Consider the following 14,610-nt stretch of genomic DNA (forward strand, 5'->3'; position numbering starts at 1 on the left):
CACAAGTATAAGGAAAACAAAACAATTAAAAACACACAATAAATATAAATACATAAGATAGATCGATTGTAGGTCTATAAAGTGATGCAAGGCTGTAAGTGAGGCAAGGGAAATAATGACTGATGGGAAATAATAAAGTAGTTGAGGGGTGAGTTAATGGGTGGAGGTATTAATCAGCCTTAATGCTTAGGGAAAGGAAGTTTTTGAGTCTGGTGGTCCTGGTGTGAATTATACATAGCCACCTCCTTGATGGGAGTGGGACAAACAGTCCATGAGCAGGGTGGGTGAGATCCTTCATGATATTACTGACCGTTTTCTAGCACCTCTCTCTATATATTTCTTTAATGGCAGGTAGGCAAGTGCCAGTGATGCGTTGGGCAGTTTTGACTATGTGTTGTGTCCTCCACAGTACAGTTTCTGTGGCAAGAGGTGATGCAGCTTGTTGGGAGGCCCTGTACTGCACATCTGTAGAATGAGTGTGGACGTGCAAGTCCAACTCTCTTCACCCTCCTCAGAAAGTAAAGCTATCTTGGCTGTGTAGGATGTTCCTAGCGTAAACTCCCCTCTGCTTATGCATCAGATCTGATGTTGGCTCCAGTCTATATACAGAGCTTTGCCCAACCCTTCCCACTGGTTCCAATCCTTTAGTCACTGCCACCTCTGCTTGCAATGCTGATCACAGCTTGATTCAGAAAGAAGATGAAATGGAGCTCAAGCATGTAATCCCTAGGAGGGGATAAATAAGTCAGTGAGTGCATGTGAAGTTCACTTTCCCATCTTTGTGTAAAACAGTTACCCAACTGGCCTCAGATCACAGGGCACACATGACCTAAAATCTGCAATGCAATCTTAATGAATAAAATCTGATCCAATGTTTTCCTATTTAAAAATTCCACTGTAGATTAAAATGAATACATGTCTCCAGTGTCAGGTTATAAACTTTATTTGCATTAGCACAATATAAAATGTTGTGACTGCCAACTTTTAAGCCTTTAATATTTAGTTCCCTGTCTGGCTAGATACCACTCTCACATCCCCACCCAAATAAATGACCAAAACCAGGGCTTGCAGCCCCTATAAAAGTTCAGAGGATCTCATGGCTGGTTCAGGAAGGAAGAGTTAAGGTTAAAAAAAAATCAACTTTATAATCCAATCCTACCCACTTACTCTCCCCCTCACCTGGTTCCACCTATTGCCTTCCCCTCCCTACATCATCTTGTTCTGGCTTCTTCACCCTTCCTTTCCATTTCTGATGGAAGGGTCGTGCCCAAAACTTCATTTCTTTATTCCTTTTCATAGAAGCTGCCTGACCTGCTGAGTTCTTCCACCATTTTGTGTGGGCTTACTCTAGCAAATCTGTTTATACGTCCATCCCAGTGCCAAACCACTCCAAACATGTTAGACAAGGAGGAAAAGACTTCAAACAAAAACTTGCACTCTTATCACATCTCTAGGTACATGAGAGTGAATTATTTTAAAAAGGACAGGTATTTTCTAACAGCAGTGAAATGAATCAACCACTTGAAATGAGGCCCAGGAAACTGCAGCTGTTGGTATATGGAGCAAATGAATGCTGCAGGAACGCAGGTGGGTTGAGCCATCCTGATGTAGGGTCTCTACTCAAAACATTGACAATTCCACCCCCAACCCCCAGATGCTATTTGTTCCTGCAGCAATTTTTTTTGTACTTGATTTGAATTGTGGTACTTCTCAAAGGAAGAGCAAGTCCCACAGGACTGTCTCTGTGTGTCTGATCAAGCAGGACACAGTTGAAGATCATTCCTTCAGTGCTTGTATTATGGAATTTCCACAGCCTAGTATAAAGAGGTGTGAATTATACTGCAGCACTTGTGAGCTTTGAGCCTACACTGGGCACAACTTTACAGAAGAACTCTACTTCTCCCTCTTCATTGTTTTAGTTGCTAACACTTAAGATCTCATCTTTGCGATACCTCAGTGGTCTTGCTGAGTTCCACTAACCCCTCTTCCTCCAATCATGTCCTGGAACAACCCCATTCTTCCAACCCTTCTGTGCTGGCTCCTCTTTCAACTCACCCAATGGCAGCTATACCTTCTGCACTCAGGGCCCTCCACCACCAACCCCCCTCCCCCACATACTGGGGTTCCCTCCACTGCAGAGTAAATCCTTCAATAATGCTTTACCCATTTTCTTGACATCTTTCCTCTGCCTGCATGTGTGTTAGGAAGATTGCCAGTGCACCGTCTTCTCACCATGTTACAGACAAATGGAAAACCACTTAAACATGGTCTCTGCCTTGTGCTTCTAAAGGGGGAGTGGGTGAGGAACAATCACAGCAAGATCTTGATATTCATTGCAATATCTTCCCCAAGCAGCCAATGCCATGGAAACTCTGTCTGTTGCAAATAATGATGATAACTACCCACCCATTACTCAAACGTGTACTTTCATCTACTCTGTCCCAGAGAGGTGCTGATGACTCTCCCACCCATGAACCATTACAGCAGTGAGCTATCCCTGCAAGAGCACCACAGCCTGCTGTGCTACCTCAAATCTGAAGTGGAAGAGAGAAAGATGTGGTGTACAATCTTGACAGTAGATCTGACAATTTCCTCCCCAACAAAGCCTGCTCAACTAGCTGAGTCAATGTTCCATTAATACTGTATGTTAGAGTGAGTTTTTTTTGAGTAGATGATTTGTTTACACTTAAATGTCTTTGGCCACCAGACTTCTATTTGACAATGCACTTCCTAAAAAGGTGTGAATACCAGATGCTTCTGGTGCCGTACTTTGACCAGATGCTGTAGTTTCAAAGACAGGCTATATCCACACTACGCCGGATAATTTTGAAAACGCCGGTTTCGAGTAAAAATGACAGGAGTACACAATAAGCATTTTTCAAAATATCTCCGTCCACATTAGACGGATATTTGGGTGAACCTCCTCCTACTGGGCACGCGCAGGACACACAGAAAACAAGCGAAGAGGAAACGGTATACTTGGTGCGCGTTTGTCCAGTTACAGAGTAGAAAAACTTAAGGAATTGCTCTTGGCTCCCGCGCAGGAGGACTTAAAACTAAAAAAAACAAATACTGGAGCATACGGAGGCAACCGACAGGGAGTTCACGGACAGTATGACCCAGCTGACGCCGAACATTGAAAAACTGACTAACTGTTGCATTAATAAAGCACCTTGTTAAGTGTATAAAACATGTCTGCATCAGTGTTATCTTGTATTTCCATACAATGTTACATTAGGCTGTTACACATCTGTTGTCAGAGAAGTACTTGCATAAATAGGTAAACCACCTTCATACAAACAAGGACGGAAAACAGGGTAAAGTGAGAATACTTATTTATTCAGTAAGCTATGGGTCAAAATATTTGGTGAGTACATTTCTAACTCTTCTGGCTTCAGTCTCGTTGCCGTCTGTTCTGGTTAGGTTCTGCGAAGCGCGGAATCAAATATCGCTGTGATGATCGTACGCTCTAGTATCAATTGTTTGGCGACAATGAAGTAGTAATAATAAGAATAATAAGAAGAAAACAATGAAATGCCGCGCTGTCGCCATCTGTTCCGGCACGTCATGACAGTGGTTTTAAAAAGCTCCGGTTACCCCGTACACGCTGCAACCGATATTAGGCGTTTTCAGATTTATTCGCTCTGGAGACCGTTTCTGAAAATCTCCGTTTTTGGGGGATGAAAACACCGTTTTAGTGTGGACAGAGGGTCAAAACGAAGAGAAAAAGCTTTGTTTTCAAAATTATCCAGCATGGTGTGGACGTAGCCACAGTATTATCTACACATTATAAATAATAATTGTCTTCTATGTTAGCACGTAAAATGTCAAATAAATGTATTGTGGATAGAACTAAGGGCTGTGGATACCAACCCAGACATGTTGGCGTTGGAAGGAAAGGATGAAGTCAGAAGGTGTGATGTTTGTATGTAGCTTCAAAAGGAAGCATTGTCTATAACTTTTTAAGTAGCGTTTGCCTTTGTGTTTAGCATATAAATATCGAGCCCACATTGAGCTAACAGACCTTTCTGCAGAAAGCGTCTCCGTCCATAAGATGCCTGCCGTACCTTGTGTTGAATAAAGAAGCTGCTTTGTATCTACCAGTGATTCTGTCTCTCCAGTGATTTCATCCACGCTACAATACCGTACCTCAGCTTTGTATTAATAATTTAACCCATCACAGATTTCACTGGGGACAACCTGCTCTTGGTCACTCTGTGACTCAGGCTACGTCCATACTAGACTGGATAAATCCGTAACCAAAGCTTTTTCTATTCGTTTTGACCCTCCGTCCACACTGAAACGGCGTTTTCCTCCCCCCAAATCAGAGCTTTTCTAAAATGCTCTCCAGAGTGTTTAAATCTGAAAATGCCAGTTAGGCGTTGTCGTGTGTAATGGGATAACCGGAAGTTTAAAAAAAACCTGTCGCCCCTTTCATCGGTGAAGAGACTATGGCTGTAGGAAATGTTTCCAGGGTGACCCCTCTGTGGGAGTGGGGGAGATATTGGTGGGGCCACCTGGGGGTCTGTGTGTCCGTATGTGTAGCTGTTGTAGTGGCTGTGAGGCTGGTATTGTGGCGGTGAAAAGTACTGGGGGGAAGCCATCATGTTCCTCATCATTGCAAATCCCTCTGCAACAGAATTAGTCAGTTTTTCAATGTTTGTCGTCAGCTGGGTCATACTGTCCGTGAACTCCCTGTCGGTTGCCTCCATATGCTCCAGTATTTGGTTTTTTAGTTTTAAGTCCTCCTGCGCGACAGCCAACAGCTGCCTGCCATTTGGCAACTTCCTTTTAAGTTTTTCTAGTCTGCAAATGGACAAACGCGCACCAAGTATTCCGTTTCCTCTTCGCTTGTTTTCTGTAGATGTGTCCTGCGCATGCCCAGGAGGAGGAGATTCGCCCAAGTACCCCTTTTAATGTGGACAGAGGTATTTTCAAAAACGCCTGGTGTGGACGCCTACCGTTTTTACACAAAACCAGTGTTTTCAAAATTATCCGGTCTAGTGTGGACATAGCCTCAGTCTCCCTGAGTAAGGGAAAATAAATCCTCTTTCTTCTTGGGCAGATCCCTAGGATTGGAGACAATTTGCTTACACATTAATTTTCTGAGATCTGACCCTGGAAGTTGGGAACAGGTGTAGAAAGCACTGCTTTAGGTTGAGTAGTAGTGGAGAGAAAGGGTATAGGGATAGGTTTCTGATTCCCTTCTCTGGCAGGTGGATGCAGCCTGATTCAGGGTTTTTAGTGACTGTTAGTTTCCTACTAACTCAAAATCCACAGACATCCTAGTATAGAAATAAAGCAACCCCATGGGCTGCAGGGAAACTGTGATGGTAACTTCCCAAAAAACCGCAGGTATCCTTACTCACGGTTGAAAGGGACAGGATGATCCAACTTTGCTGTTGATGGCCAATACATTGATGGAGGCATGGTCTGAAGTTCTGCATCAATCTCAGTGGTTCATCATCTTGGATGGAAATGTCTCACTCAGACAAAATTTTGCTAAGTATTATAACCATGCCATGTCCAAAGTTCCACAATCAGCAGCAAGACAAATTGGGAGTCAATCCATTGATGGGAAGAGGAGAGAAGGTCTCCACAACACTGGCAAAAAGTCCCAGCTCTTCAGATTGCTGATATTTTTAACGTCCATATGAAAGCACTACATGCTTTAGACAGAGCAAAACTTCAATATTGGACTGGAAGCAGATGATGTATTTGAATGCACTGAACCAACTTACAGATTGGCTGCGTGTTGGTTAACACAAAATGTAGAGCTCTGAACTACAGCAAGCTGAGAACGAGAGTGCATTAGTTGTCCCTCACCAGAAGTTGTACGGAACTCCCTCAGGAACTGCTCATGCAAAGACAGGGATATAAATGGATATAAATATCATGCTACTAAATAAAAAGCTTGCTTTTTCATGTTGCCCCAAAGAGCTTCACAACCAATGAAGAACTTCTAAAGCACAGTCAGCTTTACATGGTGGGAAAACCAAAAAGTGGTGGAAAGTTAACGTTTAGACTCCAACATACCCTTGGTATAGGAAGCAGGTACTCGTCCCAAGCCTCCACTGAGCACGAGTCACCCTAGCATTTCGCCCCCTCCACTCAAGCCTATTCTGCCATACAATAAGAACCTGTCTGAACTCCTACCTCAACTCTGCTCTTGCGGTCTGTCCCACAGAGCATTCTTCATCAACGATGACTGTGGCTCATCAGCCAGATTACGGTGGCGGTGCTTGGTTGGAGGTTGCTTGACTTTCTGCTGAACTGGGACTGGAGGTGGAGGAAGAAGAAGCAGAGGAGGGAGATGTTTTAATTGCTGGTCCATATGCCCCAGAATGTTTCATGGCCTCCTGCAGCCGAAGTATGTCTGTAGGGTCCCTGCTCCTCATGGCGCTGCAGAAGAGGTGAGCGTGCTCCTTCAGCTCATTGATCTGCCGCTGAGTGTTGCTGTTCTGGCGGATCAGCTCTTTGGTTCTCAGCGTGATCTCCAAGAGCCCGGAGCGGTTCAGGATGTCCACTGTGTTACGGAAGCGCCGCTGTTTGGCGAGGTTGTGGGCAGATCTTGGCTCAACACCGGACAACTGTGTGTTTGGTGCACAGGATAACATGGAGGAGGAGGAGGAAGACTCCGAGCATTCAGATTGGGAGGTGAGATCTGGAGACAGCACCGGTGATGGAGAGACTGAGACATCAAACCGATTTAAAGTGTTTGTTGTCCCAAACCACGGCTGCTGCTTAGAATTCTCAATTTGCCAGTGACCCGGGAAGTTTGCTAGCAGCGCTGTGTGTGTAGTTTGTCCATTTTGGGGTGACGAAGATTCCAGTTGATGGGCTCCTATCTCATCTACACACAAGCGTTTGCTCTTGTGATCAGTAGTCTTGTCTGGGGCCACACGGTGATCTGTCTGCTCCTGGTTCTCTTTAAGATGTTGGTCTTGGTTTGGGTGTGGGGCAATCCTAGGGTAGGAGTTTAAGATCGGGAGATAGGTGTCCTTCACCATTCCGGTGTTTGCATCTGCATTCTTAACTTTCAAGGAAGGTGCCAAAGTTTGTCGGATGAAGACTACTTGGGTCTGGCCTGGTGAGGAAGCAAAGGAACACTGGCTTTCCCAGGTCTGTAGCTGGCTGTGAACAAGCTGGTTCTCTGTCGGCATGGCCAAAGGCTGATCAAAACAGGAGACATGATAATTAGGTTGAAGTGCAGGTAATAGATGCCTCATGGACTAATCCACTGTGCAACTAGATCACACAACATTCAGTGAAACTGTGTAACATGATCACTCATATTCATAGAAATCTATTCCTCCACTTAGTGTCAACAAGCAATAATGTTTGCTGCATTACTGAATTAGCTTATTAGCATTCCTGTAGTAACTACCACAATTAGCTTTCACTGTAAACACAGAGACTACAATACTTGGCAAGATAGGAAAATAGAACACACTGGGAATATATTCATATTGTATTTAAGTTTTACTCTGGTACCAAATAGAATACTGAGTGTATTTTGTGGTCTTTTACCATTGTAGCCCATCCATGTGTGTTCAGAGATGCTGTTCTGCACATCATTGTTGTAACACAGGTTAATTGAGTTAATGTCACCCTCCAGTCAGCTTGAACCAGTTTGCTCATTCTCCTTTGACCTCTCTCATTAACAAGACATTTTCACCCACAGAATTGCCTCTCAGTGATTGTTTTTATTTCTTGTACCATTCTCTGTAAAATCTAAAGACTGATGTGCATGAAAATCCCAGGAGCACAGCAGTTTCTGAGATACTCAAACTACAACATTCAGGGATATTCAATATTCAGGAGGGATAGACATGAAAGAAAAGAAGGTGGGGTAGCATTGCTGGTTAGAGAGGAGATTAATGAAATAGAAAGGAAGGACATTAGCCGGGAGGATGTGGAATCGATATGGGTAGAGCTGCATAACACTAAGGGGCAGAAAACGCTGGTGGGAGTTGTGTACAGACCACCTAACAGTAGTAGTGAGGTTGGGGATGGTACTAAACAGGAAATTAGAAATGTGTGCAATAAAGGAACAGCAGTTATAATGGGTGACTTCAATCGACATATAGATTGGGTGAACCAAATTGGTAAGGGTGCTGAGGAAGAGGATTTCTTGGAATGTATGCGGGATGGTTTTTTGAACCAACATGTCGAGGAACCAACTAGAGAGCAGGCTATTCTAGTCTGGGTATTGAGCAATGAGGAAGGGTTAATTAGCAATCTTGTCGTGAGAGGCCCCTTGGGTAAGAGTGACCATAATATGGTGGAATTCTTCATTAAGATGGAGAGTGACATAGTTAATTCAGAAACAAAGGTTCTGAACTTAAAGAAGGGTAACTTTGAAGGTATGAGACGTGAATTAGCTAAGATAGACTGGCAAATGACACTTAAGGGGTTGACGGTGGATATGCAATGGCAAGCATTTAAAGATCGCATGGATAAACGACAACAATTGTTCATCCCAGTTTGGCAAAAGAATAAATCAAGGAAGGTAGTGCACCCATGGCTGACAAGGGAAATTAGGGATAGTATCAATTCCAAAGAAGAAGCATACAACTTAGCCAGAAAAAGTGGCTCACCTGAGGACTGGGAGAAATTCAGAGTCCAGCAGAGGAGGACAAAGGGATTAATTAGGAAGGGGATAAAAGATTATGAGAGAAACCTGGCAGGGAACATAAAAACTGACTGTAAAAGCTTTTACAGATATGTGAAAAGAAAAAGATTGGTTAAGACAAATGTAGGTCCCCTACAGACAGAAATAGGTGAATTGATTATGGGGAGCAAGGACATGGCAGACCAATTGAATAACTACTTTGGTTCTGTCTTCACTAAGGAGGAGATAAATAATCTTCCGGAAATAGTAGGGGACAGAGGGTCCAGTGAGATGGAGGAACTGAGGGAAATACATGTTAGTAGGGAAGTGGTGTTAGGTAAATTGAAGGGATTAAAGGCAGATAAGTCCCCAGGGCCAGATGGTCTGCATCCCAGAGTGCTTAAGGAAGTAGCCCAAGAAATAGTGGATGCATTAGTGATAATTATTCAAAACTCTTTAGATTCTGGACTAGTTCCTGAGGATTGGAGGATGGCTAATGTAACCCCACTTTTTAAAAAAGGAGGGAGAGAGAAACCAGGGAATTATAGACCGGTTAGCCTAACATCGGTGGTGGGGAAAATGCTAGAGTCAGTTATCAAAGATGTGATAACAGCACATTTGGAAAGCGGTGAAATGATCGGACAAAGTCAGCATGGATTTGTGAAAGGAAAATCATGTCTGACGAATCTCATAGAAGTTTTTGAGGATGTAACTAGTAGAGTGGATTGGGGAGAACCAGTGGATGTGGTATATTTGGATTTTCAAAAGGCTTTTGACAAGGTCCCACAGAAGATTAGTGTGCAAACTTAAAGCACACAGTATTGTGGGTAAGGTATTGATGTGGATATAGAATTGGTTGGCAGACAGGAAGCAAAGAGTGGGAATAAACGGGACCTTTTCAGAATGGTAGGCAGTGACTAGTGGGGTACCGCAAGGCTCAGTGCTGGGACCCCAGTTGTTTACAACATATATTAATGACTTAGATGAGGGAATTAAATGCAGCATCTCCAAGTTTGCGGATGACACGAAGCTGGGCGGCAGTGTTAGCTGTGAGGAGGATGCTAAGAGGATGCAGGGTGACTTGGATAGGTTAGGTGAGTGGGCAAATTCATGGCAGATGCAATTTAATGTGGATAAATGTGAGGTTATCCACTTTGGTGGCAAAAACAGGAAAACAGATTATTATCTGAATGGTGGCCGATTAGGAAAAGGGGGGGTGCAACGAGACCTGGGTGTCATTATACACCAGTCATTGAAAGTGGGCATGCAGGTACAGCAGGCGGTGAAAAAGGCGAATGGTATGCTGGCATTCATAGCAAGAGGATTCGAGTACAGGAGCAGGGAGGTACTACTGCAGTTGTACAAGGCCTTGGTGAGACCACACCTGGAGTATTGTGTGCAGTTTTGATCCCCTAATCTGAGGAAAGACATCCTTGCCATAGAGGGTGTACAAAGAAGGTTCACCAGATTGATTCCTGGGATGACATGACTTTCATATGATGAAAGACTGGATCGACTAGGCTTATACTCGTTGGAATTTAGAAGATTGAGGGGGGATCTTATTGAAACATATAAAATCATAAAGGGATTGGACAGGCTAGATGCATGAAGATTGTTCCCGATATTGGGGAAGTCCAGAACGAGGGGTCACAGTTTGAGGATAAAGAGGAAGCCTTTTAGGACCGAGATTAGGAAAAACGTCTTCACACAGAGAGTGGTGAATCTGTGGAATTCTCTGCCACAGGAACCAGTTGAGGCCAGTTCATTGGCTATATTTAAGAGGGAGTTAGATATGGCCCTTGTGGCTAAAGGGATCAGGGGGTATGGAGGGAAGGCTGGTACAGGGTTCTGAGTTGGATGATCAGCCATGATCATACTGAATGGCGGTGCAGGCTCGAAGGGCAGAATGGCTTACTCCTGCACCTATTTTCTATGTTTCTATGTTTACAAGGATGTTGCTAGGACTGGAGGACCTCAGTTATAAGGAAAGATTGAATGGGTTAGGGCTTTATGCCTTGGAATATAGAAGATTGAGAGATCTAATAGAGGTATACAAAATTATGAGGGGTATACATTGGATAAATTCAAGCAGGCTTTTTCCACTGAGGATGAGTGGAAATACAGCCAGAGGTCATGGGTTAAGGGTGCAAAATTTAATGGGAACATGAAGGGAAACTTCTTCACTCAGAAGGTCTTGAGAGTGTGGAATGAGCTGCTAATACAACTGCAAGCTCGATTTCAACGTTTAAGAGAAGTTTGGATAGCTACATGGATTGTAGGGATATGGAGGGCTGTGGTCCCAGTGCACATCAATGGGAGTAGGCAGCTTAGATGGTTCTGCACAGACTAGTTGGGAAGGGCCTGTTTCTGTGGAGTCCCATTCTATGACACTATGCCACACTGTCTGGCACCAACTGCCATTCCATGGTCTAAGTCACTCTGATCACATTTCTTCCCCATTCTGATGTTTGGTCTGAACAATAAATGAACCTCTTGACATGATTGGCTGATTAAATATTTGCATTAACAGGTGTACCTAATAAGTGGCCAGCGTATATTAACTGGTGTACAGAGAAGGAAAACAGGTTCTTCAGACCAGAAGAGAATAAATGACACAAAGACTGGTGCGGGTGGCTGAGAGAGGGTGGTGAAGGCTTGTAAATCACAGCTGATATGTCTGGGAGGGGTGTAAAAAGGAAATGAACAAGGACAACAGAGAGAAGAATAAATGCTGTAACTGTGAGATATGAAGTACACTACTGTTGCTGGAATGCTGAAATAAAAGAGAAACAATGCTGAAAATATCCAGCATGGCAGTTAAGGAGAGAAAACCAGAGTTAACATAATGGGCTTCAATGGGAAATGGAACAAATATATCACAGCCTTCAGGACTTTATAGCTTAAACAATAAAAACAAAGTGCTGGAAATATTTAGCAGGCCAGTCAGCACCTGTGGGAAGAGGAACAGAGGCAATGTTTCATGTTGAAGACGTTTCATCAGACTATTTGCAGCATCTGCAGTTTCACAATTAATTTAACTTCAGATACCCCACCTTTCCAATTTGTGGCAGAACTCTTTGGTTCTGATGAAGGTCAACAACTTGTACTTTAAGCTTTTCCTCCTCATACTTTACCTAACCTGCTGGTTATTTTTTTTATTATAGCAGAGTACAAGAAACTTATACACACTTCAAACAGGTATTCTAGTCAAAGTTCCATGCACTTGACAAGCTGATCACAACTCCACAATATGCTCCATTATAAGCGGAAACTTGGTGCATAGGATTGTAGAAAACAGATCTGTACCTCTTTTACAAGGACATTTTTCACAAAGTACAAAGGAGTCAGGCTTGGGATTGAGTTTTGTGCTGCATTCGACTTCCCTGCAGGATTCAACTCGGCGGGTGCAGACCGGTACTCCGACTCGCTCTGTTCCACTGTACTCAGGTATTCAGAGCTGGTGTCTAAGAACAAGGCACAGAAAGGGTAGCACAATCAAACGGGCAATTGTCTGCACACCTCCAGCCCACTGGAGATCAAAGAAATTTCTGCCTACTGATCACTGAATCTTACATCACGAAGATGCCATTTAATCGACAGGCTCCATGTAAACAGCTAGCTGAATTTTACACCCATCTTATCTTTCTCAAGCACTGCAAATACAGTTCCCTTTAAAAAGTTACTCTGAAATCAACTTCTTTCATCCTTTAAGTCAGGCCATAACGGTTTTTTTTGGCCAATTAAATCTATGCAATCCTCATACCTATTCTTCTGGCATTGGAAACCATTTTCCCTCATTTAATCCATCTAAACCCTTCATAACTCTCCATTCCATTTCCCCTTGCCCTTCTCTGCTCTTAGCAGTAAAAAGGACTGTTTTTGTTTTAATTGTGCATTTTCTTACAAAAATTGTGTAATTTATGTTTTTCTTATGAATGCTGCTTATATGATGCCATGAGCCCGAGATGCTACTGCAAGTTTATCATTGCATCTGCACTTATGTAATACTTGATAATAAACTTGTCTTTGAAACCCAGTCTTATTAAAACAATGTACCTATGAGAAAATGTACATATGGAAATAGCAGGGGCTCTGACAGAAATATTTCAAATGTCATTAGAAACGGGGATGCTGCCGGAGGATTGGCGTATTGCTCATGTTGTTCCATTGTTTATAAAGGGTTCGAAGACTAAACCTAGTAATTATCGACCTGTGAGTTTGATGTCAGTGGTGGGTATACTGATGGAAAGTATTCTTACTGGTGGTATATATAATTATCTGGATAGACAGGGTCTGATTAGGAACAGTCAACATGGATTTGTGCGTGGAAGGTCATGTTTGACAAATCTTATTGAATTTTTTGAAGAGGTTACTAGGAAAGTTGACGAGGGTAAAGTGGTGGATATTGTCTATATGGACTTCAGTAAGGCCTTTGACAAGGTTCCACACGGAAGGTTAGTTAGGAAGTTTCCATCGTTAGGTATTAATATCAAAGTAGTAAAATGGATTCAGCAGTGGCTGGATGGGAGATGCCAGAAAATAGTAGTGGAGCTGTTTGTCAGATTGGAGGCAGGTGTCTAGTGGTGTGCCTCAGGGATCTGTACTGGGTCCAATGTTGTTTGTCATATATATTAATGATCTGGATGATGGGTGGTAAATTGGATGAGTAAGTATGCAGATGATACTAAAATAGGTGGCGTTGTGGATAATGAAGTAGGTTTTCAAATCTTGCAGAGAGATTTAGGCCAGTTAGAAGAGTGGGCTGAAAGATGGCAGATGGAGTTTAATGCTGATAAATATGAGGTGCTACATTTTGGTAGGACTAGTCAAAATAGGACATACATGGTAAATGATAGGGCATTGAAGAATGCAGTAGAACAGAGGGATCCAGGAATAATTCCCTGCATAGTTCCCTGAAGGTGGAATCTCATGTGGATAGGGTGGTGAAGAAAGCTTTTGGTATGCTGGCCTTTATAAATCAGAGCATTGAGTATAGGAGTTGGGTCGTAATGTTGAAATTGTACAAGGCATTGGTAAGGCCAAATTTGGAGTATTGTGTACAGTTCTGGCCACCAAATTATAGGAAAGATGTCAATAAAACTGAGAGAGTACAGAGAAGATTTACTAGAATGTTACCTGGGTTTCATCTCCTAAGTTACAGAGAAAGGTTGAACAAGTTGGGTCTTTATTCTTTGGAGCGTAGAAGGTTGAGGGGCAACTTGATAGAGGTATTTAAAATTATGACGGGGATAGATAGAGTTGACGTGGATAGGCTTTTTCCCATTGAGAGTAGGGGAGATTCAAATAAGAGGACATGAGTTGAGAGTTAAAGGGCAAAAGTTTAGGGGTAAACATAGAAACATAGAAAATAGGTGCAGGAGTAGGCCATTCGGCCCTTCGAGCATGCACCGCCATTTATTATGATCATGGCTGATCATCCAACTCAGAATCCTGCACCAGCCTTCCCTCCATACCCCCTGATCCTTGTAGCCACAAGGGCCATATCTAACTCCCTCTTAAACATAGCCAATGAACTGGCCTCAACTGTTTCCTGTGGCACAGAATTCCACAGATTCACCACTCTCAGTGTGAAGACGTTTTTCCTAATCTCAGTCCCAAAAGGCTTCCCCTTTATCCTCAAACAGTGACCCCTCGTTCTGGACTTCCCCAACATCGGGAACAATCTTCCTGCATCTAGCCTGTCCAATCCCTTTAGGATTTTATACGTTTCAATCAGATCCCCCCCTCAATCTTCTACATTCCAACGAGTACAAGCCTAGTTCATCCAGTCTCTCTTCATATGAAAGTCCTGCCATCCCAGGAATCAATCTGGTGAACCTTCTTTGTACTCCCTCTATGACAAGGATGTCTTTCCTCAGATTAGGGGACCAAAACTGCACACAATACTCCAGGTGTGGTCTCACCAAGGCCTTGTACAACTGCAGTAGTACCTCCCTGCTCCTGTACTCGAATCCTCTCGCTATAAATGCCAGCAT

At 43.2% G+C, this 14,610-nt stretch overlaps 1 protein-coding gene across 1 annotated transcript in view; it reads right to left on the reverse strand.

The window, feature by feature from the left end:
* Positions 1 to 3,078: 3,078 nt before the first annotated feature.
* The window catches only part of LOC134352867 (CLOCK-interacting pacemaker-like), a 109,249-nt gene continuing 97,717 nt past the window's right edge, over positions 3,079 to 14,610 (reverse strand). The window contains exons 3-4 of the mRNA XM_063060407.1: positions 11,921 to 12,078; positions 3,079 to 7,172 (exon numbers count right to left, since the gene is read on the reverse strand). Of these exons, the coding sequence (XP_062916477.1) occupies positions 6,228 to 7,172; positions 11,921 to 12,078 (1,103 nt within the window). The 3' untranslated portion in view covers positions 3,079 to 6,227. The remainder of the gene's footprint in view (positions 7,173 to 11,920; positions 12,079 to 14,610) is intronic.

Source organism: Mobula hypostoma, chromosome 10 (assembly GCF_963921235.1).
Source record: "Mobula hypostoma chromosome 10, sMobHyp1.1, whole genome shotgun sequence".
In the NCBI taxonomy this organism is placed as follows: domain Eukaryota; kingdom Metazoa; phylum Chordata; class Chondrichthyes; order Myliobatiformes; family Myliobatidae; genus Mobula; species Mobula hypostoma.